The sequence below is a fragment of the Bos indicus x Bos taurus genome, chromosome 7 (assembly GCF_003369695.1).
Source record: "Bos indicus x Bos taurus breed Angus x Brahman F1 hybrid chromosome 7, Bos_hybrid_MaternalHap_v2.0, whole genome shotgun sequence".
Taxonomy (NCBI): Eukaryota; Metazoa; Chordata; class Mammalia; order Artiodactyla; family Bovidae; genus Bos; species Bos indicus x Bos taurus.
In genome coordinates, this window is record NC_040082.1 from 69,962,694 (window position 1) to 69,990,103 (window position 27,410).

Consider the following 27,410-nt stretch of genomic DNA (forward strand, 5'->3'; position numbering starts at 1 on the left):
ACGTGCTGCAATTCATGGGGTCGCAAAGAGTCAGACAAACTGAGCGACTGAACTGAACTGAACTGACTGATGACCACTTACATAGTTCAGTTCAGTTGAGTCTCTCAGTCGTGTCCTACTCTTTGCAACCCCATGGACTGCAGCCTGCCAGGCTTCCCTGTCCATTACCAATGCCCACAGCTTGCTCAAACTCACATCCCTAGAGTCGGTGATGCCATCCAACCATCTGATCCTCTGTAATCCCCTTCTCCTCCTGCCTTCAATCTTTCACAGCATCAGGGTCTTTTCCAAGGAATCAGTTCTTCCCATCAGGTGGCCAAAGGACTGGAGTTTCAGATTCAGCATCAATCCTTCCAATGAATATTCAGGACTGATTTACTGTAAGATGGACTGGTTGGATCTCCTTGCAGTCCAAATAATCCTCAAGAGTCTTCTCCAACACCTCAGTTCAAAAACATCAATTCTTCGATGTTCAGCTTTCTTTATGGTCCAACTCTCACATCCAAATGTGACTACTGGAAAAACTATAGCTTTGACTGGATGGACCTTTGTCACAAAGAAATGTCTCTGCTTTTCAATATGCTGTCACAGTAATCCAAGTCTATGCCCTGACCAGTAATGCTGAAGAAGCTGAAGTTGAACAGTTCTATGAAGATCTACAAATGCTTCTAGAACTAACACCCCCAAAAAGATGTCCTGTCCATTCCATAGGGAGATGGAATGCAAAAATAGGAAGTTAAGAAATAACTGGAGTAACAGGCAAATTTGGCCTTGGAGTACAAAATGAAGCAAGGCAAAGGCTAATAGAGTTTTCCAAGAGAACTCACTGGACATAGCAAACACCCTCTTCCAAAAACACAAGAGAAGACTGTACACATGGACATCACCAGATGGTCAATACTGAAATCAGATTGATTATATTCTTTGCAGCCAAAGATGGAGAAACTCTATACAGTCAGCAAAAACAAGACCGGGAGCTGACTGTAGCTCAGATCATGAACTTCTTATTGCCAAATTCAGGCTTAAATTGAAGAAAGTAGGGAAAACCAGTATATCATTCAGGTATGACCTAAATCAAATCCCTTACATACACTACAAGTGACAAATAGATTCAAGGAATTAGATCTGATAGACAGAGTGCCTGAAGAACAATGGACAGAAGTTTGTGACATTGTACAGGAGACAGGGATCAAGACCATACACAAGAAAAAGAAACACAAAAAGGCCAAATGGTTGTCTGAGGAGGGCTTACAAATAGTTGTGAAAAGAAGAGAAGTGAAAGGCAAAGGAAAAAATGAAAGATATATCCATTTGAATGCAGAGTTCCAAAGAATAACAAGGAGAGATAAAAAAGCCTTCCTCAGTGATCAATGCAAAGAAATAGAAGAAAACAATAAAATGGGAAACACTAGAGATCTCTTCAAGAAAATTAGAGATACCAAGGGAACATTTCATGCAAAGATGGGCACAATAAAGGACAGAAATGGTATGGACCTAACAGAAGCAGAGATATTACGAAGAGGTGGCAAGAATACACAGAAGAACTACACAAAAAGTCTTCACAACCCAGATAATCACAATGGTATGATCACTCACCTAGAGTCAGACATCCTGGAATGCGAAGTCAAGTGGGCTTTAGGAAGCATCACTATGAACAAAGCTAGTGGAAGTGATGGAATTCCAGGTAAGCTATTTCAAATCCTCAAAGATAATGCTGTGAATGTGGTGAACTCAATAGACCAGCAAATTTGGAAAACTCAGCAGTGGCCACAAGCCTGGAAAAGGTCAGTTTTCATTCCAATCCCAAAGAAAGTCAATGCCAAAGAATTCTCAAACTACTACAATTGCACTCATCTCCCATACTAGTAAAGTAATGCTCAAAATTCTCCAAGCCAGGATGTAACAGTATGTGAACCGTGAACTTCCAGATATTCAAGCTGGATTTAGAAAAGGCAGAGGAACCAGAGATCAAGTTGCCAATATCTGTTGGATCATCAAAAGAGCAAGAGAGTTCGAGAAAAACATCTACTTCTGTTTTATTAACTGTGCCAAAGCCTTTGACTGTGTCAGTTCAGTTCAGTCGCTCAGTCGTGTCTGACTCTGTGACCCCATGAACTGCAGCACACCAGGCCTCCCTATCCATCACCAACTCCTGGAGTTTACCCAAACTCATGTCCATTGAGTCAGTGATGCCATCCAACCATCTCATCCTCTGTCATCCTCTTCTCCTCCTGCCCTCAATCTTTCCCAGCATCAGGGTCTTTTCAAATGAGTCAGCTCTTTGCATCAGGTGGCCAAAGTATTGGAGTTTCAGCTTCAGCATCAGTCCCTCCAAAGAACACCCAGGACTGATCTCCTTTAGGATGGACTGCTTGGATCTCCTTGTAGTCCAAGGGACTCTCAAGAGTCTTCTCCAACACCACAGTTCAAAAGCATCAATTCTTCAGCGCTCAGCTTTCTTTATAGTCCAACTTGCACATCCATACATGAATACTGAAAAAACCATAGCCTTGACTAGATGGACCTTTGTTGACAAAGTAATGTCTCTGCTTTTTAATATGCTGTCTAGGTTGGTCATAGCTTTCCTTCCAAGGAGTAAGCATCTTTTAATTTCATGGCTATGATCACCATTTGCAGTGATTTTGACTGTGTGGATCACAATAAACTGTGGAAAATTCTTCAAGAGGTGAGAATACCAGGCCACCTGACCTGCCTCTTGAGAAATCTGTATCAGGAAGCAACAGAACTGGACAAGGAACAACAGACTGGTTCCAAATAGGGAAAGGAGGACATCAAGGCTTATATTATCATCCTGCTTGTTTAACTTATATGCAGACTACATAATGAGAAACACTGGGCTGGATGAAGCACAAGCTGGAATCAAGACTGCTGGGAACAATAACAATAACCTCAGATATGCAGATGACACCACCCTATGGCAGAAAATCAAGAAGAACTAAAGAGCTTCTTGATGAAAGTAAAAGAGGAGAGTGAAAAGTTGGCTTAAATCTCAACATTCAGAAAACTAAGATCATGCCGTCTGGTCCCATCACTTCATGGCAAATAAATGGGGAAATAGTGGAAACAGTGACAGACTTTATTTCGGGGGCTCCAAAATCACTGCAGATGGTGACTGCAGTCATGAAATTAAAAGATGCTTGCTCCTTGGAGGATGAGTTATGATCAATGTAGACAGCATATTAAAAAGCAGAGACATTACTTTGCTGACAAAGGTCCATCTAGTCAAGGCTATGGTGTTTCCAGTAGTCATGTATGGATGTGAGAGTTGGACTATACAGAAAGCTGAGTGCCGAAAAATTGATGCTTTTGAACTGTGGTGTTGCAGAAGACTCCTTGAGAGTCCCTTGGACTGCAAGTGTTAGGGGAAGCACACTGATTGAAACCGCCCAGCATGGCCAGGCACCATAGTAACCATTTGCATGAGTTGTTTTATGACAGGAGATCCTGATAAGGAATACTGAACTAATAAGCCACCACAAACTGGAAGAGTTCAGGAAAGGTCTAAAGGAGACACCACGTGTCCATCCACTGCCCAGAATCCCTCTCGCTAGCATCCATCTTGGCTGAGCTATGCGTGTGCCACCAGGAAAGACTCTGAATTAGAATGATTGGCCAAAGACCACCTGGAAACTAATTCCATCACCATAAAACCTGAGACTGCGAGCCATGCAGCAGAGCAGTTCTCCTGGGTTCCCTTCCCCTACTGCAGTCCACCCAGGTGCCATTTCCCAATAAAATCTCTTGCTTTGTCTGCACCTGTGTCTCCTCGGACAATTCATTTCCGAGTGTTAGACAAGAGCCCAGTTTTGGGCCCTGGGAGGGGTCCCCCTTCCTGCAACACAAGGGGATCAAACCAGTAGAGCCTAAAAGAATTCAGTCCTGAATATTCATTGGATGGACTGATGCTGAAGCTGAAACTCCAATACTTTGGCCACCTGATGCGAAGAACTGACTCACTGAAAAGACCCTGATGCTGGGAAAGATTGAAGGTGGGAGGAAGGTGACAACAGAGGATGAGATGGTTGGATGGCATCACTGACTCGATGGACGTGAGTTTGAGTAAACTCCGGGAGTTGGTGATGGACAGGGAGGCCTGGTGTGCTGCAGTCCAAGGGGTCGCAAAGAGTCAGACATGACTGAGCAACTGAACTGAACTGAGGTTGGTCATAGCTTTCCTTCCAAGGAGCAAGCATCTTTTAATTTCATGGCTGCAGTCACCATCTTCAGTGATCTTGGAGCCCAAGAAAATAAAGTCTGTCACTGTTTCCATTGTTTGCCCATCTCTTGCCATGAAATGTAGGGATGCCATCATCTTCATTTTTTGAATGTTGAATTTTAAGTCAAATTTTCCACTCTCTCACTTTCATGAAGAGGCTCTTTAGTTCTTCTTCACTTTCTGCCATAAGGGTGGTGTCATCTGCATATTGATATTGATATTTCTCCCTGCAATCTTGATTCCAACTTGTGCTTCATCCAGTCCCACATTTTGCATGATACACTCTGCATATAAGTTAAATAAGCAGGGTGACAATATACAGCCTTGATGTACTCTTCTCCCAATCCAGAACCAGTCAGTAGTTCCATGTGCGGTTCTAACTGCTGCTAATTTAAAAAAAAAAAAAAAGAGGGAATTCCTTGGTGGTCCTCAGGGACCACAGGAGGGCCACACTGTCACTGCCAAGGGTGAAGCAAACAAAAACAAATGAAAACAACAAAAAAATGAGTCTATGGGGTAATGACTGAAAAACTTTTAGAGTGTACCCAAATCATCTAACGCAGTTCAAACTTTACAGTGTTTCAGAAACTCACCTCAACTTAGGAAAAACGAAGATTTCTTGGGTCCACCTTCCAGCAGTTCTATGACTAAGGAAGCCTTGCTTTCAGAGAAAATTCCAGGTAGTTTTGATGCGGACAGGATTCCACTGCTCTTTGAGAATAAATGATGGTCAGATGGTGCTAAATGCAGGTTGAAAAGACTCCCACTTAGTGCTTGCCATTTGCAAGGTTTTGGAAGGAGCCAGGAATCAGGGTTTTCATTATACACACAATTGGAATTCAACACAGGTATTCCGAAGACTGCCCTTTGAGAACTCATGATAAGGACTTCCCTGGTGGTCCAGTGGTTAAGTATCTGCATTCCAGTGCAGGGGATGCGGGTTTGATCCCTAGTAAGATCCCATGTGCCCCGGGGCAACTAAGCCACAATACCTGACCTCTCCTGCCACAACTAAGACCAAACGCAGCCAAATAAATATTGAAAAAAATAAAGAACTAATGATATAATGATATGGTTACTGTCTCTCACACTTCTAAAATTGCAAGCCAAAGAAATACATTTAACCTTTTATTGAGTACATATTTATGTATGTATATGTAAATATGCATGTATGTTCAAAATGGGTACAAAATTCTGGGAACACACTTACCCTGACATAGCCTAAAATTCTAAAGGTTAATGTAACAAAAAAATTTCATTTTCCTCCCTCTAGGTCCAGTTTCTCTTTTTTGTTCCCCATAAAGGGGAGAGTCCTCCACTTCTCTTTTAAATGTATATTTGGGTCCCTTTCCAAATGCAAATTCTACCTTATCTATAGTTATTTAGGGTAGATTTCAAAGCTTGTGATTTCAAAGGTAGATTGTGTTTACTTTTCAGGACTTCCCAGACTGCAGTGTAGATATTCAAACCAACGGTATTTGGAAGGTGAGGGTGTCTCCTTTTGTTCTCTAAAAGCACCCATAAAATTGTGGAAATGGGAACTGTAATGAAGTTAACTAGTGGTTTCTTGATGATGGATACTCCCCTCAGTCTTCCTTCTTGCAGATATTGAGAAAACAAAAGCCCTATTTCAGAAATACCTGAGTCTATGGACTCATTTCCAAACTAGAGCAATGTGCTCTGATATTTCATCTCCACTAGTCTCTTCTTTTAAAAAAAAAAAAAAGTGAGTGTTGCCCCACTACATTGATTAACCCATGTGCAACTCACAGGGTGAAATGCACCAGTCTAAGACCTGTTGGGAAAGGAGGATTTGCTGCAAGGTCCCAGGTTTAAAGGGTTCCCAGGTTGTGCTAGTGATAATCTGCCTGCCGATGTAGAAGACACAAGAGATGCTGGTTCCATCCTTTGTGTCCGGAAGCTCCCCTGGAGAAGAAAATGGCAACCCACTTCAGCATTCTTGCCTCAGAAATCCCATGGATGGAGGAGCCTTGCCAGCTACAGTCCGTGGGGTCGCAAAAAGTCATACCGGACAGAACAATCCAGGTTAAAAGAGCTCCCTGTTCTCATTCTGAATGGCATTCAATAGGTAACTTGCAGATTTTTTTTTTTCTTAAGCCCCCAATAGGAAAGACCCTGATAAAGGGAAAGATCAGAGGCAGGAGAAGGGGACGACAGAGGATGAGATGGTTGGATGGCATCATCGACTCAAAGGGCATGCATGAGTTTGAGCAAGCTTGGGGAGATGGTGGAGGACAGGGAAGCCTGGTGTGCTGCAGTCCATGGAGTCACAAAGACTCAGAACAACAACAGGAAATGTGCTGCTGCTGCTGCTAAGTCGCTTCAGTCATGTCCAACTCTGTGCGACCCCATAGACGGCAGCCCACCAGGCTCCCCCGTCCCTGGGATTCTCCAGGCAAGAACACTGGAGTGGGTTGCCATTTCCTTCTCCAATGCATGAAAGTGAAAAGTGAAAGTGAAGTCGCTCAGTCTTGTCCGACTCTAGCGACCCCAAGGACTGCAGCCTACCAGGCTCCTCCGTCCATGGGATTTTCCAGGCAAAAGTACTGGAGTGGGGTGCCATTGCCTTCTCCAAGGAAATGTGCAAAAGGTGCTATCAGAGAAGTCACTGGAAGTGGCAAGAAAGGGAAGGCAAATTCACAAAACCTGGAGAGTAGTTGTAGTTTGAGAAATGGAAGCTCAGAATCGGGCGAGATTTTCCCTGTGGCGATGGTTCTCAAATGTAAGACCAGTTTTTTATTTGCAGATGTGAGGAATCCCCGCAGGCACAGACCAGCAGGGGGCGCAAGAAAGCCCAGGGAGTGCCATGCCTTTTGTTCCTGCTCATTCCTTCTATTTCTGTCATCAAATCCGAACAATAGAGAGGCATGAACCTGCTAGCTTCTCCTTCTTCCTCTTCTTTTTTTCATAAATCTCCCTAAGAAAACTACTTGTATTTAAAATTTCTTTAAACAACCTTTCACCCTAGAAATGGGAGAACTGAAATTCTGGTTAATTCTGATTTCAAACATCTGCCCGGCATTTTTGGAATAGATATTGATCCCCGAGACCTCCCGCAATTTCACCCTTACAGTGGTGTTAGGGCCAACACGAGATTTTCTTACAACAGAGTTGGTGTCACAGAACCAAAGTTGGTAACGGGTCATTACCTACTGTGATGGGCAGCTCCTGGGTCTGGTCATTTGCAGGAGTCCAGCGCCAGGGGGTAGGCTATTTGAAATATATTGCCCACCCTCAGAAATTCCTGAGCCAGGGCAAAATGTACTTGGCTAGATGTGCACACATCTGGACCCTCCCCTTCCCAGTCCAAGTGACTGATTAGGAGGCCACAGTTCTAGACTCTCCCTTATGGCCAGCCCATCCCTCCCTCAGTTCGTGGCCTTTGTAAGGCTCAACCACCCCTGCGTCAGAGAAATTGGCTCTGGCAGGGCAGGCCCCCAGAAAATCCTGGAGGCTGGTGTGTGTGTGTGTGTGTTGGTGGGGGGTGGGGGGTGCCCACAGGTTGAAATGGTCTAGGAGAGACATCACTTTGAGGACAAAGGTCCATATAGTCAAAGTTACTATTTTTCAATAGATGGATGTGAGAGTTGGACCATAAAGAAGAAGGCTGAGCATAGAAGAATTGATGCTTTAAAATTGTGGTGTTGGAGAAGACACTAGAGAGTCCCTTGGACAGCAAGATCATACCAGTCAATCCTAAAGGAAATCAACCTTGAATATTCACTGGAAGAACTGATGCTAAAGCTGAAGCTCCAATACTTTGGCCACCTGATTCGAAGAGCCAACTCATTGGTAAAAACCCTGATGCTGGGAAAGATTGAAGGCAGGAAGAGAAGGGGTCGATAGAGGATGAAATGATTGGATGGCATCACTAACTCAATGGACATGAGTTTGAGCAAATTCTGGGAGACAATGAAGGACAGGGAAGCCTGGTATGCTGCAGTCCATGTGTTAGGGGAAGCACACTGACTGAAACTGCCCACCCTGGCCAGGCACCACAGTAACCATTTGCATGAATTATATTTTAAGACAGGAGGTCCCAGTAAGGAACACAGAACTAACAAGCCATCACCAATGGATGAATTTGAAAGAGGTCAAAAGGAGACGCCCCGTGTCCTCAGTTCAGTTCAGTTCAATTGCATCTTTGTGACCCCATGGACTGCAGCATGACAGGCTTCCCTGTCCATCACCAACTCCCAGAGCTTGCTCAAAGTCATGTCCATTGAGTCAGTGATGCCATCCAACCATCTCATCCTCTGTTGTCACCTTCTCCTTCTGCCTTCAATCTTTCCCAGCATCTGGGTCTTTTCCAATGAGTCAGTTCTTCCCATCAGGTGGCCAAAGGATTGGAGTTTCAGCTTAAGCATCAGTCCTTCCAATGAATATTCAGGATTGATTTCCTTTAGGATTCACTGGTTTGACCTCCTTGCAGTCCAGTGGACTTTCAAGAGTCTTCTCCAACACCACAGTTCAAAAGCATCAATTCTTCAGCACTCAGCTTTCTTTATAGTCCAACTTGCACATCCATACATGACTACTGCAAAAACCATAGCTTTGACTAGGTGGACCTTTGCAGCAAAGTAATATCTCTGCTTTTTAATATGCTGTCTAGGTTGGTCATAGCTCTTCTTCCAAGGAGCAGGTGTCTTTCAATTTCATGGCTGTAGTCACCATCTGCAGTGATTTTGGAACCCAAAAAAATAAAGTCTGTCATTGTTTCCCCATCTATTTGCCATGAAGTGATGGGATTGGATGCCATGATCTTCATTTTCTGAATGTTGAGTTTTAAGCCAGCTTTTTCACTCTCCTCTTTTACTTTCATCAAGAGGCTCTTTAGTTCTTCACTTTCTGCCATAAGGTGGTGTCATCTGCATATCTGAGGTTATTGATGTTTCTCCCCATGTCCTACTACCTCCCAGAATCCTCACTGGCATCCATTTTGGTTGAGCAATGCTTGACCCACCAGGAAGGACCCTGAGTCAGAGTGATTCGCCAGAGAAAATCTGGAAACTAATCCCATTACCATATAACCCAAGACTGTGAGCCATGTGGCACAGCAGTTCTCCTGGGTTCTCTTACCCTACTCTTCTTTGCATAGGCACCTCTTCTTAATAAAGTCTTTTGCTTTGTCAGCTTATGTGACAATTCATTTCTTAAACAATACATTTCTGAGTGTCAGACAAGAGCCCACTCTTGGGCCTTGGAAAAGGGGTTCCCTTCCTTCAACACATGGGGTCTCAAAGAGTCAGACATGACTTAGCAATTGAACAACAACAAGGAGGAATTATGAAAGGTGAGAGGGTCCAGTGGAGAACAGAAGAGAAGGCCAAGGGCATGGATTGTCCAGCCTCCAGCAACCAGAAGGCTCTGTTATAACAGACCAGGCAGCAGTCCCTGTAAAGAGTCCCAGAAATCAGAGGTCAGATGAACTTGTTGAGTCCCTGGAAATTCCTTAAATACCCTGTTAACTTTTCCAGGCTTTGTTTTCAACTCAGTTAAGAAGTTTGATGCTGGATAACTTCTGAGGATTTTTCAGGGTATTAACTCTGCACTAGTAGAATAAGTAAATTTTAAAACAAAACAGGAAGACCAAGTTGGGTCTCTGCCACCATTGTGCCAGCTCTTTGGATCTCAGTGAGGCTGGGTGATGCTTCAGAATGGGAGACAAGCCAGTTTGGGAGCAAATTGGCTCCAGCTTCATTCAACATTACTACCAGTTATTTGATAATGATAGAATCCAACTAGGAGCAGTTTATTTCGACGCCTCAGGATTCACATGGGAAGGACAGCAATTCCAAGGGAAAGCTGCCATTGTGAAGAAATTGCCTAGCCTCCATTCCAGAAAACCCAGCACAGCATCATGGCTCAGGACCATCAGCCCATGCCAGATAGTTGCATCATCAGCACAGTTTTGGCCAGCTCAAGGCCAATGAAGACCTCATCATGTGGTTCCACCAGATGTTCCAATTAAAGAGCATCAAGGTTGCTTGGATTTGTACCAATGACATGTTCAGGCTTGCCCTGCACAACTTGGACTGAACCCCTCCCAGCCAGGCATTCATGCTATTTCTTCTTCCTCTTCCACTTACTATTCAACTATTCACATTCCTTCAGATGCTCCTAATATCAACAAATAAGCAGGGCCTTGGTGGGAATGGATGCAGTGTGCTGCTCTACTGAGCTGTTTTGCATGATATTTGGATTCTAGACTAGCTGCATCTGATAGAAGCTTGTGTTGTACCAGCGTATACCTTGGAATGACTTAAGTAATGCAAAAGGTTGTCTTTTTTTCTTTTTTTGAAAATCTACTGACAAATTGCTTTAGTAACCCATAAAAGTGAAGGAGAAAGCCTCATTACCCAGACACTGATTTGTTCAGATGTTTCAATGCCTCATCATGCAATAAAACCATAAATATTTTCCTAACAACAACAACAAAAAGAACAAGCAATTATATCAAGTAATTGTGAGGATAAAGGCAGATTTTTTTTTTTTTTTTTTTAAAGTGAGGCTAGGGCTTCCCTGGTAGCTCAGAGGTTAAAGCGTCTGCCTGTGATGCGGGAGACCAGAGTTCGATCCCTGGGTTGGGAAGATCCCCTGGAGAAGGAAATGGCAACCCACTCTAGTGCTCTTGCCTGGAAAATCCCATGGATGGAGGAGCCTGGTAGGCTACAGTCCATGGGGCCGCAAAGAGTCGGACACGACAGAGAGACTTCACTTTCACTTTCAAGGATACAAGTAGATGATAACCTTTCATCTAGCCTAAATAATGTAAAGAAAGAAAATAAGAATACAAAGTAACATTTAAACTATCTGTTTCTAGTTTGGGAGGCCTGGATCATTCAGGCCACAGAGGAAGACAGCTGTGTTCGCATTGAGTTGGTTATAGACAGTACATCTGTCTCATTTGTTAAGTCCCAGTAGCCTGCCTCCCTTCTGACACAGCTGGGGAGTCTCCAGGAAGGCTACCAGCATGAGTCAGACCCAGGGCCCACCCTACAATTCAGAATTCTGGGTATTACTATTTGTGATGAGGTTTAGGAGCCAGACCTTTATTCCCAAAGCCCACAACACAGGCTTTAGAATGTTATTTCTCAGCAAGTTACTACAAGATGAGTTTTTAGTTCCCAGACTTTCTACAGTTCTGGGAGAGAATTTTTACCTGACAATGCCTTTCCACAACCTAATGGTGACTGAGACATACAAGACCCCTCATCAGTGATTGGACTCAATTACAGTTACGGGGCAGCTGACTTTCTGGCCTTCAACTCCCATACTCACTAACAACTGTCTGTTTTCTTGTCAAGTCAGTAAGCCAGCAGCCCACCTCTCTCCTGGGTTTTCCCAAAATACTTAACTGAACTCTGGTACACATCACAGTTCCCTTAGCCTAAGGAGAATGCTTCATTAACACTCCACTGTGTTAAAAGACCCATAAGAGCCCATAATAGTATTAAAGAAAAATTATTCATGACACTATTTAAAGCACAATAAGACAGTCTTTATTCAGGGGACTACTGGGATAGGTGTACAGACCACCGAAGTGGGATTCTGTAATGGAAAGAATGATTGGGCTCAACTCCAAAGGCAAAAAGGAAAGGTTGAAATTCATAGCCAAGGAGCAAGGTCAGTGGATAGAATATTACCAAGGGAAAACCTTAGGAGTAAAGGGGCATTCAGGATAAAGCAACCTGACCTAAGGGGATTCTTGTTTAAGGTAGGCCAGGGTAATCAGATATCACCTGAGGGATGGTGGGGAGGATGAGCAACCTGATCAGAGATTTCAAGGGTAATCAGAAATCTTGAGGGTGGGGGCTTCTGGTTAAACTGACTGAGCAGGATTCCTCCTAAAGTTGGACAATGTAAAGCAAGAATGGAGGCCTGAAAGTCAGATCTAGTTGGAAAAATGCTCAGGGAAACCTGGGTAGAGTTTGGCTGAATAGAGCATCTGCCAACACTCCAGCCTTTTTTCTGCACAATAGAATAGAGCAGAAATTATTGGCGTGAATCATGATTTGTATGTCTTTGGGCTGCAGGCAAAAAAAATCATGAGAAGTACTAGCTTACCAGTGAAATCCAAATTCTTTAGCCTCTAACCTCATCTGCAGGTTGGTCACACAATTCCCTCCAAATAACAAGTATTTTGCATAATGGTCATTCACTCACTTATTTCATCTTCGTGTTGTGCCAATGAGGTTTTCCCATCTTCCAGAAGAAGCTCCATTTGCTCACCCTTGAGCCAGGCTGCTCTGAGTTGACACCCAGTAAATGCTAAATTGAATTAACTCAGAGAGGAGAGTGATTAGGACAGCATATGTGCTGGCAATTATCTCTGTGTTCCGAGGAGATGACCTCAACAAAAACAACCAGAATGCAAAAGAGATGAATGGGGGCTCTGTCAGTTTTAACCAGTTAGGTAGGTCGGGGAGGTAAAAAGCAGAGAAAAGCTGATAACTTTCACATTTCAATGCGGGGTCTCAAATTTATCTACAAGAGACTATGAGCAAGGCTGGAAATAATCACAAACAGGCAGAAGTAAGACTGTGACAAGTATTCTAATATTGTAAGCCAAATTAGTGGGTGTGTGAGGGTGGGTGGGTCAAGGCCTGTGTTTGTTTGTTTGTTTTTAATATTTACTTATTTGGCTGCACAAGGTCTTAGTTGTGGCATGCAGGATCTAATTCCCTAACCAGGGCTCAAACCCAGGCCCCTTGCACTGGGAACACGGAGTCTTAGCCACTGGGCCACCAGGGAAGCACCCAGGCCTGTGTTAGTTCCTTAGGGCTGCCGTAACAAATCGTACAGACTGGGTAACCTGAAACAACAGGAATTTCTTCTCTCAAGTTCTGGAGGCCAGAGTGTGAAATCAGGGCGTGGCAGGACCATACTCTAGGGGGAGAATCCTTCCTTGCTTTCTCTTAGCGTCTGGTGATTACCAGCAATCCCTGGCATTCCTGGCCTTGTAGACACACCACTCCCATCTCTGGCTTCATGGTCACATGGCCTTCATCCTGGTATTTATCTTCATATGACCTACGAACCCATCATTGGACTTCAAGGTCACTCTAATTCAGTATGACCTTGTCATAACTTGTTCACAACTACAAAGATCCTATTTCCAAATAAGGCTACTTCCACAGTAATAAGAGATCAGGATTTAAGTATATCATGTTGTGGGATACATTTTGACCCATTACAGGACTCTCACTGCCATCCCTATCTGCACGTGAAATAAACTGAGCTTGAGAGAATGGGGCTGAAGGGAGACTGGAAAAATTAGAAGGGTCAGTAGTGTCAGGAAATTCCTGAAATAGATCATGCTATGTTTAAAAGATTTAGTGAAAGCACTCAGAGTATCTGAGGAATAAGGACTCAGAATTCAGAATTCTCTATGTCTGGAGCAAATATACATAGTGACTACCATCCAGGTGTTCAGTAGCAGAAACTCAAACTGAGATGCACTATAATTACAGGTGTTGAACACTAAGAAGTTTAAAAGTTCATGTACAGCTAACTGAGGAGGAAAGGGGGACTATGACATGTAAGTACCTCCTAAGTATCCCTGACTCTGTGCTGGGGTGCGTGTGCACGTGCTAAGTCACTCAGTCATGTCTGACTCTTTGCAAACCTATAAACTGTAGCCTGCCAGGCTCCTCTGTCCATGGGATTCTCCAGGCAAGAGTACTGGAGTGGGTTACCATGCCCTCCTCCAGGGGATCTTCCCCACCCAAGGATCCAACCCATATCTCCTGCAAATCCTGCACTGCAGGTGGATTCTTTATCATTGAGCCACCGGAGAAGCCCCTGTCACTGGAGTACTTATGCAAAAAATTTTGTTTGATTCATGTGACCCAGGTATTGTATCATCATATATGAGTAGAGAAACTTATCCACTGCCTCCCAACATCTAAGCAACCAGCAGAGCAAGGGAACAGAAATAAGATTTCCCTGTTCCTGAGACTGACTGAGAAAAAATACCTAAGATAAAGGTACTCCATGGTTATATGACTTAAACCACACTTGAATAGGAAGGCTAGATAGAGATGAAGGGGCTAGCATAGGTTCTGTGCTCTGAGAAGGGATCAGGACACACCTTAGAGTGTGGGATCCAGCATGTAGTGAACACTTCTGTCCTACAGGACAGACTCCAAGCTCTTCATGTGGCCCTGAGGGCTCCAGCTTCCTGGGATTCCAGTGTGCATTAAGTGATAAAATGCAGATGGTAAGCCTAACATATGCTGAACATATTGTGCATGACATTTGCCTTCCCTACCCCGATCCCCATACATCTGGGATCCTTGACCAGTTTTCTCTCCCTGAGCTCCAGCTTCCTGAAATTCCAGGATCCTGGGATTCACCTCACTTAAGGAACAGACAGAATGAAAGGGAACATTCAAAGAACTGCAATAGCCAGGGTTGATTCCCTCCAGAAAGAGTCAAAGACTATGCAGGAGCAAAACTGAAAATTAGAGTGGACAGAGAAAACAGGCAGGAGGATTTCCCTCATGATACAGTGGTTCAGAATCCGCTTGCCAGTGCAGAAGACACAAGTTCCATCCCTGCTCTGGGATTTTCCACCTGCCTTAAGAGAACCAAGCCCGAGGGTGAGCTCTAGAGACTGTGAGCCACAACTTCTGAAGCTTGCTTGCCCAGAACCCGTGCTCTGCAAGGCACAAAGCCATTACAATGAGAAGGCTGAGCACAGCAACTAAAGAGTAGCCCTCGCTCGCTGCAACTAGAGAAAGCCTGTGCACAGCAATGAAGACCAAGCACAGCCAAAATAAATAAAAATTTTTTAAAAAAACAGGCAGGAAAGACAGACACAGTAAAGCATCTATGTGTTCACAGGAAACATGGTTTTCCTAAGGTTTTAATAAATAAAATTTTTTTAAAAAAGAACAGGCAGGAAAGACAGACACAAGAAAGTATCTATGTGTTTACAGGAAACATGGCTTTCCTAAGGTTTTGCCACAACTGTGAAATGCCACAGTGCACCCATCTTGGAGTGACTCTTATTTTCTTACCACCCACACCCCAGATCTGCTTGCTACACTCATTTGTGACTATTCCATTATGTCACCCTCACCTCCTGACAACTCATGATCCTTAGTTAATCCCACCTGTCCTGAGTCCACCTCTAAAGAGCATCCAAAGTGCAAATGACCCCTACTTCCCTAACACCCTCCCCCTTCTCCTCCATCCTTGGCACCTTTTTCCAGTGAACAACTGGGTTATTTTAGGTGCTTTCATTGGAGCCCTTGAATAGTTGGTTATGTTCGTCTTTGTGTAGTTCTCAAAGTCTTTTTGACTTTGGCAAAAGGAACAAAACAAAACAAAATATAAAAATAGATGAGCAGCCTTCATGTGACAGCTGGGAGGCCTGTATTGCAAGAAAATTAATCAAGCCAAATTTCTTCACTCAGTGGGTTCTCAGAGCCCTTTTTATCAGCCATAACCTCTGCTGGATATTGGGGTACCAGGTCAGAACCCTACTGTCCTTGCTTCCTAGAAGTCTATGAATAAGTCATAGTAATACTCAGCACTGTTATTCCTAGGACTGCTAGTCAAGCTATAGTTTGTTGAGCATCTACTCTGCCCAGAATCATGCTGACTCCTTTACAACAGAGCTTCCCAAACTGCAAAGAGCTGGACTTCCCTGGTGGAAGTGGAAGTGGAGCTTCCACTGCAAGGGGCATGGGTTCAAACACCGGTCAGGGAACTAAGATCCCACATGCCATTCAACTCACCCAAAAAACAAAACAAAACAAATTGCAAGTAACTAGAAAGTCTAGTCCTAGTATTTGGTTAACGATTCAGACTGTGTTTGGGACCCAAGGGTTCTATTTCTAATGAGCTCTCAGGTAAGCCAGATGTGGCTGTCCAGGAATCAGACAACAAGGTGGCACATTTTATACACCTGTATTTGTCATTCATCTACAAGTACATCCTGTGGAATGATGACCTTCTCCCCAGGGGAAGATGTAATTGCTGCCCTTCTGTTTGTAGATACGGCATTTTTAGGAAAGCTATACATGGTACTTTATGGTGCAAAGTTCACTTTCCATGTTTGGCATAATCTATGGTTTCCTTTGCTACAGTCCATTCACCTTTCTACTCTGCAAGGTGAGTGTGTCATGCCTTCCTCCTGCTCTCACATCTCTACTATCTCTCGTTCCTTCCTGTCAGTCAGGGTTCTCCAGAGAAACAAAACCAATAGGGTGTGTGTGTGTGTGTGTGTGTGTATGAAGAGGGGAGGGGACTGATTGATTTATTTCACAAGACTGGTTCACATAATTGTGGAGGCTTGCAAGCCCAAAATGTGCAGGGTAGGCCAGCAGATCAGAGACCAAGGGAAGAGATGATGTTGCAGTTCAAGATAGAAGGCAGTTTGCAGGCAGAATTCCTTAAGAGTGGGATGGGGGGAGGACAGTGTGTGTAAACCTCAGTCTTTACTCTTGTTTTAATCTTTTGGCGGTGCCGCAGGGCATGTGTGATCTTGGTTCCTCAACCAGGGATCAAACTCATGCCCCCTACATTGTTAAAACTCTGTGCCGTCTTAACCACTGGACCACCAGGGAATTCCCTTGGTCTTTACTCTTAGAGACTAACTGATTGAAGCCCATTTATTTATGGAGGATAATCTGTTTTATGCAAAGTCTACCAATTTAAATGTTAATCTCATTCAAAAAGTATCTTCACAGCAAATTTGAGACTTCTGTGTGATCAAATAACTGGGTACCAAGACCTTGCCAAATTGATGCATAAAATAAACCATCACATCCTGCTTCTTCTTTTGCTGAAGTGTCTGTGTATTCAGAAGTCCACCATGGACTTCCACTCACTTGCTCCCTGTTAGGCTCAGGGTCCAAAGACCACCTTGCCTCCTCTTCTCCCTTCTCTGCTCCTCCTGGCTCCTGCCCAGCCCCTCCTTCCTTTAAGCCACACACTGTAATTCTCCCATCTTTAAGATGGGACCCATTCTCCCTCAGCCACTGCCACTTTTTTCTACCCAACTGTCTCCACTCCCTCACCTCCTTTCTCTCTCCAAACTACCCTATCCCAGCAGCTCTACCTCTGTTCTGCTCAGGGAGCCTCTATACCAAATACTCTGGGTCAATGCTCTTATCAGTGGTTTTTCCTCATTTCATTGGATCTTGCAGCAGCACTTATCCTCATTGACTATCCCTCTTTCTTGAAAACACCTTTGCCTGTATGGGATTCCAAGGCTCAGCACCGCCCAGACTTCTCTCCACCTCATAGTGGCTGCTCCTTCTCCTCCCCCTACCCCCTTCCCCCTTTCCTCTTTTTCCCCTCTGGATCTCTCTCCTCTCTTTCCAGTCTCCAAAGCTAGTGTGGACCATTCAACTCCTCCAAGACAGCTCCTCTACCCATGCTAGTCTATTCTAGGATCTCAACTCCTATTGCGTGCTGTGACAACAGATTTCCACCTCTAGCCTTGGCTTTCTCCCAGAACCATCATAGCTATTTGTCTTGAGCATTTCAGACCTAGCAAGTCCAAAACTCATCTTTGTCTCCCAACCCCTTCCCAGAAACTGTTTTGCAGTTTCCTGGGAAGACTCTCCAGTCACCCAACTGGGGCCAAAACTACACATGTTTCTCACTCCTTTCACACCCAGAAGCACACCATGGAGGAAACCACTACTGCTCACCAGCCTCACCTCCACCAGCTGACTCTGGAATGGCCCATGTCCTGCTTGCATTTCTGTGGCTGCTTCAAAAATAGCCTCTGCCTCCCTCTATCCAGATCCAATCTGCTCTGCACAGTGATAATGATAAAATTAAAACCCCATCAAGCCATGCCCTCACTTGAAAATTTCTAAGTGTAAAATCCATGGTCACTCCATTCCAGTCTCCCCTTTCTCTAACCAGGGGACAAACCTCCTTCTTTATGGCCTTTGCATATGCTGTTCCTCTGCTGCACACTTCTGTTCAATTTGCCCTCCACCTGCTCTCTGCTCAAATGTTATCTTATGAAGGTCCTACCCAACCACCCTAGCAGGCTCCTTCTTACTTTGTTTTATTTTTTAATGCCATCTATCATTTGATTCCTCTTCTAGCTTCTAAAAGCCAGGACTGTCTATCTACTATGATCTCCCCAAGGTTGACAAAATTGGTGGCACACAGCACTTTATAAAAATACATTCAATCAGCAACATAATAGAAACCAAATGAAACATTACTTGTGAGATGGCTCAATGGTCCTTAAGTAGGATTTACATTCAGGGTTTTCTGTTGCTTTACTCGTGGTATCTGTCATAATCCCATTTGATGTCAAAGAAAGTACCTTCCCATGGTCTCCAGTTGCCACCCCACCTCCAGCCCAAGCTGACACACCATGGCCCTCACTAACTGCCTCCCTGTGCTTCTACATGTTTAGGGCCTTTGCTGTCATGGTGGCCTCCACTTGGGACCCTGTTTTCACCCATGCTTGGGCTTGATCAACTCCCTCACCTCAGATGTCACTATCACAATGGAACCTGCCCTGACCTCTTTCTTAATACTGTGACCATCCCCAGCTCATCCCCAGTATCCATTACCTGATATTGCTCAACGTTCTTCTTCCTCTCCAGTGCGAATCAAACATAGCAGATCATGTTATTGATTTTGTCCTGCCCTTCTCACCGATCCCCTCAGCCAATCACAGACACACCCTGAGAACCTGGAATAGAACCTAGCACCATGAATGCCTAGTGAGTACTCAGTACACATTTGTCAAATAACTGAATGGCCCCACACATTCAGTAAGGTAGACAGCATTATCCATTTTTTGGGTGAAGAAACTGAGCACAGAAAGGTTAAGTATAGCCAAGATCATCTGGTTAGGAATTGACAAGGCAGGTTTTAACCTGGGTGCTCTGACTCATAACCACTGTACTGAGCAAAATGCAGTAAATAAACACAAAGCTTCAAAGAGAGAGTTCACAGGGAGGTGTCAGTTCAGGGGAAGAAACCAGACAGGGCAGTGAGGACTGATCTGATGCTGTGAGTTAGGGATTTCTGGGCTATGAATGTACCTGCTTTAGAACTGCAGTGGACAGAACTATGAGCTCAGATTACCAACACTTAACAGGTAGTTCCCTCACCCAAGCGATCACAGGGCTGGAAACTCAGGCATATAGGATCTGGACTTTTAGAGCCGGCTGTACTATTTGCCAAAGCACCTTAGTCTGACCTGCCTTGGCTAATCCTTGGTTCCTCCCCTGCTCTCCTCCAAGCCATGGTACCTGGCTGGTGCTCCTGAGAAAGGGGTACACATGAGTTCTGTTGAATCCAGTTAAATCTGAAGGGGGTAGTTCCCACTGGTATCTGCAGGTTCCAGGGAGATGGCTGACCCTGCCTGCACCTGGCTGTCATTTGGGGGACCAATCACTGTTCACAAAAATGAATTTTACTCCTTTGCTTTATCTCCTGCAAAAGTCACAGAATCCAAGCATATCCCAAACGGCGGCTCCCTGTTAACTCCCTTACTCAGGAATGATTATTTGTTATTTAGAGGAAGAAACAAAAGGCTCCCAAGTCCTTGAAATGAGGAAAGCAATGCCAAGAAATCCAGTTCCAGACCCCCCTTGGTGGTCCAGTGGTTTAGATTCTGTGCTTCCAATTCAGAGGGTGCATGTTCCACCCCTGGTTGGGGAACTAAGACGCCACATGCCATGCAGCACCACCAAAAAATATATAAATAAATAAATAAAGTTTCAGGGTCCATCCACCTCTTTCACATCTGTTCAACCAGCCCACTTCCTTTCTTTAGGGGAACTGGTATTGTTCTGCTTGATCTGACCGGACATTAGTTATCTGCAGTAGTGTATCCTCTCTAGTCTGTCTGCATGCTCAGTCACGGCAAGAATACTGGAGTGGGTTGCCATTTATTTCCTCCTTCAGGGGATCTTCCAGACCCAGGAATCCAATCCGCATATGCAGTGGCTCCTGCATTGGCAGGAGGATTCTTTACCAATTCTTTACCACTGAGCCACCTGGGAAGCCCATCCTCTTCAGCAGATAGAGACATCTCTGCCTTCTTCTATGGGAAAGTTCAACTTCAGTGCTCAGCAGATGAAAAAAGAGAACTGTCGGTGTCAATCAGCTCTGCTCAGGACCCCCAGACATGCTTTCTCCCAAGCTCCAGAACTGGAAGATTAAGGATGGTCCCAGGAAGACCTGTCTTCGAGCTACATGTTCAGCATAGTGTAGTGGCAAGGAGCCCTGTCTAGAAGTCCAGAGGCCCTAATTCTTCCTGGCCTTCGCCACGACTCGACTTCAAGTCAAAGTCCATTAGCCCGTTCCCCTGACCCAGTGTGAACAGCTAGCTACACCCTACACTTAAGGGAGCAATAAGCACCCCGACCACCCACTGGGGGCCAAGACGGACCGAAGTCCCTCTGGGCTCTCCCTGGGTTGTCCTGATGCCCAGAAGGGACGTGTAACGAGTAGCTGTGAAACTCCGCAAACCCTCTGAAAGCCAGGGCTGACACCTTGGGCATCAGATAGAGGACAGAGGCGGGAGGTGAGTCTTCCTTTCCCGAGCCTTCCTTGCCTCTCCAGCGGCCGCGGGTCGAGGGTAGAGGAGGGGTTTAGGCTGGAAGGAGGTTGGGCCTGCAGGCGTGGGGGGGGGGGCGGGTGCCACACCGGGATTCTGAAATGTAACGGCCCGCGGTGCGCCGCAGCCTTCTTCCTCCGCTCCCCCTCCCAACTCCAGCATTCAGCCTCGGCTCCCGGATCGGCCCTTCTGGGAGTAAATAAGCCCCTCGTACGAGTCCCAAGGCGGAGAACAGAGAAGAGAGGAGCCCCGAGACCAACCTTCCCACAGGCGGCCGCCCACAGAAGGGCGCACCCGCGCGACCCTCCCGCTGGCCCGGTTCTCTGCCCCGCCACTTCGCCACTCGCCTCCAGGCGCGGTCCCCGTCGCGCCTTCGAGGCCCCTGCCTCCAGCCCCGCCTCGACGCGCGCCCCCGGCGCAAGCCCGCGGGGAGGCCCGGCAGAGGCGGCTTGACGGACCCACAAAGCCCCCGGCCAGGCGCCGAGGCCTGGGCGCGCGCGAAGCGGGGCGTGGCAGGGCGGGGCGCGCCGGCCGGGCCGGGCCGGGGGTGTCGAATGTCACCCCTAGCGCACACCTCGGCCGGGGGGCGGAGGAGAGAACCACTGAGATGCGGAGACCTCCCCGGTCCTAGAGCGGAGCAGGAAGTGTCCCAGGGGAGGGAGCCGGAGGGCTTCGGCCTTTCCTTTCCTCAGCGTCCGGCGGGCTCCGGAGGCGGTCAGGCCTGTACGGCCCGCCAACTGGGACTCGGCGAGGAGGTGAGTGCGGCCCGGGCGGCCCGGGCGGCCCCGGCTTCTGCGGCCAGCGCACGCGACTGCGCGCTCCTCGGTCCCCTGGCTCCCAGCCCCGCGCGCTCCGGCCTCCCTTCCCAGGGCTGAGCTCTGAATCTCTGGGCAGGGGGATGAGACGACACAAATGTTTTTCAGGCGCCTGCATTTGATCCCACTTCTTCCCTCTTAAGCGGAGCCGTGGTTTTCTGGATGAGCAGGAAACAGGATCTTGGCTAGCCAGGGACAGAGTGGCCCTCGCAGAGAACCCGCCTCAGGAAGGACACCCGGGAGACCGGGCTGGAAGGATGAGGAGCTGCCGCTGTAGACTTCCGCCGCAGGAGGGCTTTGAGGTAGACGCTGAGAAGGAGTTCCATGCTGTGAGGTGAGGAGCCGGGAGCTGGCTAGAGTGGAGGTGGGTGCGGGTGTATAGGGAGGGGAAAAGGAGAGAAATCTGGATCAAAGGAAAGCTTGCCCCTTTCCTTGGCATACGGTATGCTCATCCCCTTCCCTTTCAGCTCATCCAGCTCCGTTCCTTCTCGTAGAGCGGCTTATAAGTACGCCCCGCCCCCTGTTGGATCCTCTTGAATTAATCAACGTTAATTCATTCATCACTCATCATTTCTGAGCTTCCTACGTGCCGGTGCCAGGGTGACAGGCTGTCTGGTTAGGGATGATGGGCTAAGCCCAGAGCCAGATGCCCTAGAGTACTAAGGGTGGGTGCAGACCTGAGGAACCTCAAGGCCCTGGAGGTGTGTGATGGCCGAGTTCAGGGAAGGTGGAGTTGAGTAGGACTGAGATTGGGTGTCAGATGCATGAGCAGACACTGGGGGAAATCCGGTGGTGGGGCAAACTGTAATGTGTGCTGGCATGCTGGGGAGCCTCCTAAACCGGGTGTTGAGAGCAAGGGACCACGTCCAATGATCTCAGAGGCCTGATGGTGGGGGAGGGGACCGTATTTGCCATTCGTTTTCCCTGGGTCCCGTACTCTGGTTTAGTGGCTGCTACTCTGATGTTGCCCTGCATATGTTCACTGAGGAGATGCAGGGGCTCTTGAGCCCCTCATATGTGGAGGCTGTGCCATTAGTGCCCCACCTCTGTCCTGCCTGGGGAAGGTCTGTGAGGTGTGTGTGGTTTTCTTCATTGTGGTTTGAAGATGACAAGAGAAGAGAAGGCAAGATGGGTGGAGGCCAGGTCAAAAGTCCAGACATCTTTAAATATATACTGAAGTTTACTATTCAGACTTTAGTGAAATGGGTGGAGGCTCCTTTTAAAACCCCGATGCTTTTAAATACTTACTGTTATTTTTCTGTAGTTAACTCAGGGTGTGCCTCTTTTGACTCTCCCCATTTCTTGTTTGGGGGCTTCCCTGGTGGCTCAGCAGTAAAGAATCTGCCTGTAATTCAGGAGATGCAGGTTAGATCACTGGGTCGGAAAGATCCTCTGGAGGAGGGCATGACAACCCAGTCCAGTATTGTTGCCTGGAGAATCCCCATGGACAGAGGAGCCTGGCAGGCTACAGTCCATCGCATCACAAAGAGTCAGACACAACTGAGCAACTGACATGCACACATGCTTCTTTTGTCTGGGTGTCTTCTGGGCTGTCTGCTTTCTTCCCTGCTTCCTGGTGCATACTCCACTGAGCAAGGCTTACTCGCTCTGTGTTGGTCTAACTCTGATAGCACTCACTACCAGCAGGGTGAATTTCCTGTCCTGGATCAGCTTTGAAGGCTTTTCCTGTGCATGTCTGTCTTTGTCTTTTCAGCTCATTTTGTAAAGGTCTCAAGGGCAAGGACGGTGACTTTGGCTCTGAAGCCTCAAGATAGCGGCCTTCTCAGCTCGTCCATTTCAGGTCCCTTCCAGGAGGACCTGGCCATCGAAGGTACCACAGAGTGTTAATTACCATCTCTCTCCTGCATGCGGCCCCATTGGTCTCCTGGGATGCTTGGAACACCAGTGCCACGTTGAAATGTCACTGCTTTTCTCCTGGACTGCCTGCCTTGTTCATCCAATCCTCAGTTAGGGAAATCATATAATGATGCTTTTGGGAATGGGGTTGTTCCTTCTCTGCCTTTATGTAAGGATCATCCACACTGACAAATGTCACATATCCTGGTGCTTCTCCCAAAGGCTGATCTCTGTGGGCTTTTTCACTTTTCCCATCACCACCCCCAAAAAACTACTACAGGAGACCAGAACATTGAAGCCAGTGATTTCTGTTTGGAAATAGGGTCGTCTTCTGCTGCTGACCCCCATCAAATCCCATCATGCCCACAGCCCTGTGCCCCCGAGTCTTGGCTCCAAAGGAAAGTGAGGAGCCCAGGAAAATGAGGAGCCCACCGGGAGAGAACCCTTCCTCCCAGGGTGAGCTTCCCAATCCCGAGTCCTCCCGCCGCCTCTTCCGACGTTTCTGCTACCAGGAGGCTGCAGGCCCCCGGGAGGCCCTACACCGCCTCTGGGACCTATGCCGGGGCTGGCTGCGACCTGAAAGGCACACCAAGGAGCAAATCCTGGAGCTGCTGGTGCTGGAGCAGTTCTTGGCCATCCTGCCCCGGGAGGTCCAGGGCTGGGTGCGGGCCCAGGAACCTGAGAGTGGTGATCAGGCTGTGTCTGCTGTGGAGGCCCTGGAACGAGAGCCAGGGAGACCCTGGCAATGGGTGAGCAGAGGGGGCTGGGCTAAGCTGGCTGGGAGGATGGGAAGGGAAAGGGAGAGAGTGGGGCTGGGCAGCAGATGTGGAGAGGGTGGCCACGCGCTTTGATGCTTTGGTGGGGTCACGTATTCCCTGGCCAGGGATGAGGAATTCCATCTAGAGCCATGTGCTTTCGTTATGTCCACATTGAAGTTTGATACCCCCAAAAGGCAGAATCCATTACCTAAAGGCTCTAATTTGTGACACGGTTATGTCATCTCTCTTTATAGCCTGAACAAGGTGGGTCTGTGCTTCTAGTGGTTGTGTTAATGAGGCCCAGGGAGGGGGAAGTTTGCCCAGTCCCTGGCACAATTGCTGGTCCTCATCTGGCCAGGGACCTCTCCACCGAGCTCTAAAGAGCCCTCTCTGGGATTGCAGCTCAAGCACTGTGAAGACCCTGTGGTGATTGACGATGGGGACAGCCCTCCAGACCAAGAGCAAGAGCAGCTGCCAGCAGAGCCCCACAGTGACCTTGCAAAGAGCCAGGATGCCCAGCCCATAGCTCTGGCTCAGAGCCCTGGGCTTCCAAGCAGGCTCTCAGGCCAGCTCAGCGGGGACCCAGGTAGGGTGCCCATGGGAGTGGGGGAGGGGCGTTTGTTCCTGGCCCTGTGCGCTTGGAAGTAGCTCTTGAGATTTTTGGTTCTCTCCTGCCCCCTGAGTGGCTCTGAACCTTTTTCAGGGTCTGGTCCTTCCCTAGAACAATTGAATGAGAATCTCATGAGAGTGTCCTCTTCGTGGTGCCAGGTCTGCCCAGAGGGACCTCTTCTGTGAGTAGGTGTTTTTTGAGGCTGCATCATCTCACTGCTTTGAGGGCGCATCTCTGAGTTTGTTTTGTTGGTTTGGAGACAGCTGGGCACCATCACTGTCCAAATAGGGCCTGCGTGGGGAGCTGAGTGTAGCCATGTCCTCTTATCTCTCTGAACATCTCTTTTCTCACTTAAGTAGCTTCTGCTCTCAAGATTTTATAATGTTGAAAGAAAATATAAAAATGCCCCCTAGGGAACAGGGTGATATGTGTGTCTCAAAATTGTACTTATCTTAATTGAAAATATTTTATTGTTAACCATTGTGTGAGCCTTCAGCAAGTTGAAATCTTTGCTGATGAAAGGTCTTGCCTCCGTGTTGGTGGCTGCTGACTCATCAAAATGGCAGTTGCTGAAGGTTGGCGTAACTGGCAGTGTCTTAAAATGAGACAGTAATTAACTTTTGCCTCATCGATTGAATCATTCCTTTCAGGAACAATTTTTCTATAGTATATAATGCTGTTTCATAGCATTTTACCCACAGAACTTCTTTCTTTTTAAAATAGAATCAGTCCTCTCACTGTCATTGCTGTATCAATTGAGTTCATGTAATATTCTAAAGCTTTTGTTGCCATTTCACCAGCAGTCTTCACAGCACCTTCACCAGGAGTAGATGTCATCTCAAGAAACTGCTTTCTCTACTCATCCATAAGAAGCAACTCTTCAAGTTTTATCATAAGATTTTCACAAGTCAGTCACATCTTCAAGCTCCACTTCTAATTCTGTTTCTTTGCTGTTTCTACCACATATGTCATCTCTTTCTCCGCTCAAGCCTTGAACCACTCAGAGTCATCCATGAGGATTGGTGTCAACTTCTTTTAAACTCCTGTTGTGTTGATGTTGATATTTTGGTATCTTCCCATGAGTGGTTTTTTTTTTCCTGGCCATGCCGATTTGTGGGATTTTTGTTCCCCGACCAGCTATTGAACCTGAGCCCTGGCAGTGAAAGTGCTGAGTCCTAACCACTGGTGGTGGTGGTTTAGTCGCTAAGTTGTGTCCAACTCTTACGAGCCCATGGACTGTAGCCTGCCAGACTCCTCTGTGCATGGGATTCTCCAAGCAAGAATACTGGGGTGGGTTGCCATTTCCTTCTCCAGGGGATCTTCCTGATCCAGGGATCAAACCTGGGTCTCCTGCATTGCAGACAGATTCTTTACCTACTGAGCTATGTGGGAAGCCCCTAACTACTAGACCACCGGGAATGTTCTCATGAATAGTCTAATGGCATCTAGAACAGTGAACCCCTTCCAGGAGATTTTCAGTTTACTTTGTCCAGATCCATCAGAAGAAGCACTGTGTATGGCAGCTATAGCTTTGTGAAATGTATTTCTTACCTTAAATAATAAGACTTGAAAGTTGAAACTACTCTTTGATCTATGAGCTTCAGAATGGATGTTGTTAGTAGGCATGAAAACAACATTAATCTTGTATATCTCCAACAGACATCTCTTGGGAGACTATTCAAAAAGCAGTACTATTTTGAAAGGAATCTTTATTTCTGAGCAGTAAGTCTCTTCAGTGGGGATTAAAATATTCAGTAAACCATGTTGTAACCAGATGTGCTGTCATCTAGGCTTTGCTCCATTTATAGAGCACAGGCGGAGTGGCTTTAGCATAATTCTTCAGGGTCCTAGGAGTTTTGGAATGGTAAATGAGCATTGGTTTCAACTTACAGTCACCAGCTGTATTAGTGCCTAACAAAAGAGTCAGCCTGTTCTTTAAAGCTTTGAAGCCAGGCATTGCCCTTTCTGTAGCTATGAAAGTCCTATGTGGCATCTTCTTCCAATATAAGGCTGCTTTATCCACACTGAAAGTCTGTTGTGCAGTGTAGGCGCCATCATTAATGATGTTAACTTGATCTTCTGGATAACTTGTTGTTTCACCTTTCACTTTTATATTATGGAGAAGAGCTTTTTTCCTTGAATCTTGTGAACCAGCATTTGCTAGTTTCAAACGTTTTATTTATGGCTTTTTTACCTCTCTCAGCCTTTGTCGAATAAAAAGAAGTACGGCCTTGTTCTGGATTAGGTTTTGGCTTAAGGGAATGTTGAGGCTTGTTTGATCTATCCAGACCACTAAAACTTCCACTGTACCAGCAATAAGGCTATTGTACCTTCTTGTGTGTTCATTGGAGTAGCACTTTTAATTTCTTGCAATAATTTTTTGTTTGCATTCGCAACTTGGCTGTTGGATGCAAGAGGCCTAGCTTTTAGCCTGCCTCAGCTTTTTTTATTTTTAATATTTATTTATTTGGCTGATGGCATGCAGAATCTTTAATTGCTGCATGCAAACTCTTAGTTGCTATTTGTGGGATCTAGTTCCCTGGCCAGGGATTGA

The 27,410-nt window shown here is 46.3% G+C and overlaps 1 protein-coding gene and 1 pseudogene across 2 annotated transcripts in view; both read left to right on the forward strand.

Moving 5' to 3' along the window:
• The first annotated feature begins 9,915 nt into the window (after positions 1 to 9,915).
• On the forward strand, positions 9,916 to 10,297 carry LOC113896309 (annotated as a pseudogene).
• Positions 10,298 to 21,355: 11,058 nt separating this feature from the next.
• ZNF496 (zinc finger protein 496) overlaps positions 21,356 to 27,410 on the forward strand; it is a 46,524-nt gene continuing 40,469 nt past the window's right edge. The window contains exons 1-5 of one of the 2 annotated variants that reach the window (XM_027546772.1): positions 21,356 to 21,571; positions 21,740 to 21,965; positions 23,346 to 23,462; positions 23,811 to 24,237; positions 24,649 to 24,832. In XM_027546772.1, the coding sequence (XP_027402573.1) occupies positions 23,848 to 24,237; positions 24,649 to 24,832 (574 nt within the window). In that variant the 5' untranslated portion in view covers positions 21,356 to 21,571; positions 21,740 to 21,965; positions 23,346 to 23,462; positions 23,811 to 23,847. The remainder of the gene's footprint in view (positions 21,572 to 21,739; positions 21,966 to 23,345; positions 23,463 to 23,810; positions 24,238 to 24,648; positions 24,833 to 27,410) is intronic. The other variant, XM_027546770.1, reaches the window with a different exon arrangement.